The sequence below is a fragment of the Primulina tabacum genome, chromosome 8 (assembly GCF_025594145.1).
Source record: "Primulina tabacum isolate GXHZ01 chromosome 8, ASM2559414v2, whole genome shotgun sequence".
In the NCBI taxonomy this organism is placed as follows: Eukaryota; Viridiplantae; Streptophyta; class Magnoliopsida; order Lamiales; family Gesneriaceae; genus Primulina; species Primulina tabacum.
The window spans coordinates 36,143,377-36,149,386 of NC_134557.1; the positions used below are offsets into that span (position 1 = coordinate 36,143,377).

Consider the following 6,010-nt stretch of genomic DNA (forward strand, 5'->3'; position numbering starts at 1 on the left):
GCCTACCGCAAGAACCCTCTACAGCCCGGAAGCTTCAGATAAGAGCCGCTCTATTTACAATAATAGATAATGAGTTGTACAAAAGAGGCTACTCCTTATCGTACTTGAAGTGTCTTGCTCCCAGTAATGCTAATTACGTACTTCGAGAGATTCACGAAGGAGTTTGTGGGAATCATTTAGGAGGAAGGGCATTGGCCGGAAAACCTCTGCAACAAGGATATTTCTGGCCTACAATGAGGCGTGATGCAGAAAAGTTGGTAAGACACTGTCATGCATACCAAGAGCACGCAAATATCAATCATCAGCCAGCTACGCTTTTACAACCCTTGGAGAGCCCCTTGCCTTTCGCGCAATGGGGAATGGATATCGTGAGACCATTTTCAATAGCTTCTGGGCAAAGAAAGTTCATTCTCGTTGCCGTCGATTACTTCACGAAGTGGGTAGAAGCTGAACCTTTAGCTAAAATAGCTGAAAGAGACATAATAAACTTTGTGTGGAAGAATATAATCTGTAGGTTTGGAATACCACAAGCCTTTGTCTCGGATAATGGAGCACAATTCTCAGGTTTTAAGTTAAGAAAGTGGTGTAAGGGGTTTTCCATCAAGCAATTCTTCACTTCCGTAGGAAACCCCCAAGCAAATGGACAAACTGAAGTTACAAATCGTACTATCTTGCAGCACCTCAAAACCCGATTAGGCGCAGCCAAAGGCGAATGGGTGGATGAACTGCCGAGTGCCCTCTGGGCTTAAAGGACTACGTCATGCACCTCTACCGGAGAATCACCCTTCAACTTGGTTTATGGGGCAGAAGCAGTGGCTCCCGCAGAAATAGGAGAACCTTCCATGAGAGTCCAGAATTATACTCTAGCGGATAATGAAAAAGCAATGAGGTTATCTTTGGATCTCGTGGACGAGCTTAGGGAAGAGGCATCACTCCATGCAGAAATGTGCAGAGCGCAAATGGCCAGAGCGTACAATAACAAGGTTAAGCATAGGTCATTTCAAGTAGGGGATTTAGTCTTGAGGAGGGCATAAATCTTGCGGCAGGTAGATAAACTTGATCCAAAATGGGAAGGCTCGTACAAAGTGATGGAGATAATCAAAGGAGGAGCATATCGTCTTCAGCAACCAGATGGGAAGAACTTACCAAGAACATGGAACATTGCGAAGTTAAAGAAATTTTACGCGTAGACTGCGCGTTTCTATTTGTTTTTACTTAAAAAACCATCAATGGCAAGATGTTGTTTTCTCAATTACCTTTATCAATAAATTTTAAAAAAAAGTCTTGCATTTATCATCTTATCATTTTATTTAATTAAAAACCCATGTACCCAATAAAATAAAATAAAGTGTAACACATGCAAGAGTCATCACTAGACCCAAGATGTCACATAGAGCCACCCAAGCATAAGAGGCTTGGCCAACCCAGTGAGAAAATGCTTAGACACTGTAAGAGGTCACCAAAATAGAGTCCCGGGATACCTACACCTCATCACTAGGGGAAGAACTTCCCGTCGAGACCATAAAAGCTTAATTATGCCTAAATTCATATTCAACTAAGCAACAAGCATAAAGTACGACCGATAAGAAAACATAAAATAATGCCAATATGACGTAGTAATCAAAATAAACCACGACTGAATAAAATAGTTGCGCAGAAAGGCGATCTCAGAATAAAGGTCAGCCAAGTCTTGTGGCAAAGTAGCAACTCGTACTACTCAAAAAAAAAAATAACATAGCTCACGAAAAGGCAAAAATCATCCATCCTCGATAGCTTCGTCAACAGAGAACAAGTGCAGCGCACCAATGACCTCGCAGTCAGCGTCCCCCGCTAGAGGAAAATCTGGCAGAAGGTCAACCTGAGCGGTATCATCCAACTCTGGCACATGAGCTGAAATCTTCAAACCACCTCCTCAGGAACCAAGCCGGTCAAACGGAGCTGGCGACGACAGTCTCGCACCACCTCATCATGGAGACCAAAAGCGTGACTGTAAACCTCATCAGCAAAGGCCAGAGAAACACGAAAGGCTGCTAGTGCTTTCTCCTCAACACCCAGCACAAAAGACTTCCCCGTCTTAGAAGCCAAGAACATACCGCCAGTCTTCACCTCGGTATGGTGCTTATCATAGAGGGAACCAAGCTCTTTACGCAGTTCCTCGTCATCTCTGGTCCTTTCTTCACATTTCTTTGTCAAGCAAGAAAGATCATCTTGGAACTTCATCTTCTCCGATCGAAGGAGTTCATTTTCTTCCTTTAATTGGGAAAGCTCTCGGCGAAATCGAGCGTCCTCAGCTCGACCTCTCTCCTCTCGAGCCTGGTAAGCACAGGCCAGAGACACAGCCTGAGAAGCAAGAAACAATATGTTACATCACATAAACATCCCTGTAGACAAGGCACTGAGGGACGAGGAAAGCACCTGGCAACCTATCAAGGCCAGAGAGTGGGACAGAGCAGCAGGTGTTTGAGGGACCAAATGGGCCATGTCATAGTCGCATATGTTCTCCCTCCCCTTTCTCCATCCCGTATCAGGATCGTCTGTATCACAAAAAGACCCCAATCTTTCTTTAGCATTAACTCCTTCCAAGAATAGAGAGTTCTTCTGAGGGCCTCGAGAAGACGATATCGGATCTCCGTGACATTTCTTGAAGTTTGGCAAGGTGGCCACTTCACCCTTCCTCTTGCCATCGTCGTGTCCTCTAGTACACTGGTCCTTTCTTTGATCAAAATCATCTCCAGGAGCACGGCTGTCAGTCGACATAGGATGAGGCCCCTGGCGACCCTGAGAACTAGACCTTCCTCCATGACCAGACTGGGGGTGCGACCCCGAGGTAGTGATAGAAGATCGAGGAGCGGCAGGGTGGCGCCGATCATCAACTCTTTTCTTCTCTCCGGTAGAAGGAGGTCTCCCCATAGTGTCTTCGCGAGCTTGAAGGGTGGCCATGTTCACGCTCAACCCTACAAGAAAGATAGGGGGCAATGAAGCATCAAAAGTCTATAAATCAAACGTAACAGCTAAAAATAGCGAACATCTACAATGTGCAAGAAGACAATTAGAGCAAGAAAAGGGATATCGCGGGCCAAAAAACTCTTAGGATCGAATAAATCATCAAAAAACCCCAGGGTTTGACACTGAACATGCAAGTGTCGATGAATCATTCTCATTTTCACAACACTACAGCTAGAGGTCCAAGTTGAAGGTATGTACCACCCACTATCCTTTACAAAAAGAAAATGGGACCGCCAATCCCCTCGAGTCGAGCGTAGTCTGACCATAAACTTGCAACCAGCACGAGGTTGAAAATAGACGGAGTAATCAGGCCTAAGGCATCGCACCGAGAAAAGAGAATGAAACAGAGAAGTAGTAGCCTGAATTTGAAACTCGTTTGCTCGATGACAGAATCCCAAAAAATAAGTAAGTGAGTTTGGGGACAATTGACCGAAGCTTACACCTAAGGTACGAGTCACCTCGACTAGTAAGGAATGAGGAGGGATAGACAAACCACTATTAACATGGGCTAGGGTCACGGTGAAGTACCATGCGGATGGGTTGTGATAAGAATCCCCCACTTCAGGAGCCATAAACTTATAGTCAGATGAAATTTCCAGTTTACCACTTAAACACTTCACATCTCGAGGAGTCAGAAGGCTCCGATCTAGGTCCCCGAGAATAACTTCTCGATCAGGATTATCGCCAAACGAGAAACCATGAAGGCTAAGTAAAGGCACTGGGGGGATGGGAGTGAAACAACTCTCAAGTTTATCTATTAAATCATCATCACCCAAAGAACCCAAGTCACCAAGAAGGGTCAGATCACCCAAATAACCCAAATCGCTCAAAAGGGACGGAGTGTCAGAGTGGTAGGAGTACGTATCTGAAGCCTTGTCCCAGCTAAAATCACACGAAAGGTGAGATTTGTGCATACGACTAGCCATTAATAAGGAGTACTCCTTACCACGAGGCACACACCCTGCAAGAAGTTTTAAAATTTATCAGCTACCCCGAGAAAAGTAGCATCAGGCACACAATTCATATTATTTTGCAAAGATTATTCATTTACCCCAACGCAAATCAACCCAGCTCAATCCCTAGCCCAAATCACCCTAACCAAAATCTACCCAACAAATAATCCCAGCCCAATCCCTAGCCCAAATCACCCCAACCCAACAAATATTCCCAGCCCAATCCCTAGCCCAAATCACCCCAACCAAAATCCACTCCACAAATAATCCCAACCCAATCCTTAGCCCAAACCACCCCAACCCAAACCCATTGCACAAAACTACCCAACCCAACTCTTGGCACAAGTCACCCCAGCCCAAACCCAAGTTGCACCCTCACCTTCACCATGGCGAGAACTTCCCAATGTCATACCACTAACTACAAACTCGCACAACTGTTAACCCGAGCCAATCAAGGTCCCGACCCCTTGTGAGATAGCAGCAAGCTCGAGGTAGCGACCCTTGCACCCACATGCTGTGAAAAGAAAGAGCGAGCTTGCGCCCTCGTGTGACTGCCAACCCCTCCCCAGCCCAGCCCAAGACCGTCACCGAACCGAAAGGTCCCATTAAAACCAAAAATACCATTTTCGAGCACAAGCAAGTGGATAGCAGGGAGGAGAAAAAAATTAATTTTAGAAAAATTCATACAAAAAACATGAACAAATATGATAAGGAGAATAAAAAATGCAATTAGATCATCGGTTGAACCATAAACACAGGGAGCACATCAAAATGTGGAAGTCCATTAATTAAGGAAAATAGGCTCAATAGAGAGTCCATGAGGTTCAAGCCTAGGGGTGGGACGGTACGGTATATCGTACCAAACTACGATACCGTATAACGTACCGTAAATATCGGTATGGAATTTTTTCATACTGATACCGATACCGCAAATTCAGTATACCGCATATGCGGTATACCGAACTTTCGATATGAAAAAGTTCATACCGGATACCGTACCCACACCGAAAATTTGTCGGTATACCGACATTTTTCCGGTAAACCGAAAACATTTTCGGTATACTGAAATTTTTTCGGTATATCGAGTTTAAATTTTAAAAATAATAATAAAAAAAATTTATTTTCGGTATTTCGGTTTCGTACCGATACCGATAGCGAAAATTTCAGTATGGTATCATACCGTACCGAAATTTTCGGTATCTCGATTTTTTCGGTAATTTCGATATTTTTTCGGTACGGTATTTCGGTATTTCGATATTTTTTCCCACCTCTATTCAAGCCCATGGCCCGTCATGGAAGTCTATAAATAGGAGCTATCTCTCCATTTTATGGGGACATTCACATTATCTCATTATATGCTCCAAAAATCTCTAGCTTTTATGAGTACATATTTGAGGCGTTTGCTAACTTGAGTGTTGTAGGATTTTTCGCTGGGTATCTCCCGAAACCTCTAACCTCATATCGTGACGTAGGTTGCGACCCCGAGATTTACTGGTGTGGACGCAAAAGTATTGGATATTCTCTCATAAATAACTTGGCACCCGAATTTCGTGCAGCATCACCAACACCGAGATTTTTCTCTCTTCTTTTCCCTGATTTTCAATATCATGATTTATTTGATTCATTAATATTATTTTAATAATATATTATCAATATTATACATGAATGTTTTCTTGATTGATTTTGAAATAAAAAAAGATTTATTTCTTTCTTGTGATTTTGGATGGGAACTGAAAATTTATATGTCGTTAATGCATTTTTTATCTAATCAACTCCAGATAGGCAACGATCATTAATCAACACACTTAAATTGTGCTTGGATCGAAAGATTTCAAGTGTACGTACTTTTATTGTTTAAAAAATTAAGACCATAAACTTCAAATTCACCACTTACATATTTATATATTATTTTGTTTTAATTATGATATATTTCATATTCATCCAATAATGACATAACTCCAAATTCATTTTACTTTGTATTATTAATAAATAAATAAATAATTTATAATCAAAATCCATATATTTCAAATTCGTCTCTCCAAATACGACAT

General features: G+C 42.5%; 1 protein-coding gene across 1 annotated transcript; it reads right to left on the reverse strand.

The window, feature by feature from the left end:
* Positions 1–1,899: 1,899 nt before the first annotated feature.
* LOC142554720 (uncharacterized) lies at positions 1,900–3,932 on the reverse strand. The gene is made up of 3 exons (XM_075665388.1): positions 3,465–3,932; positions 2,416–2,991; positions 1,900–2,340 (listed from the first exon to the last, which is right to left on the reverse strand). Exons 1-3 carry the CDS (start codon positions 3,930–3,932, stop codon positions 1,900–1,902), a joined length of 1,485 nt encoding a protein of 494 aa, XP_075521503.1.
* Positions 3,933–6,010: the final 2,078 nt, after the last annotated feature.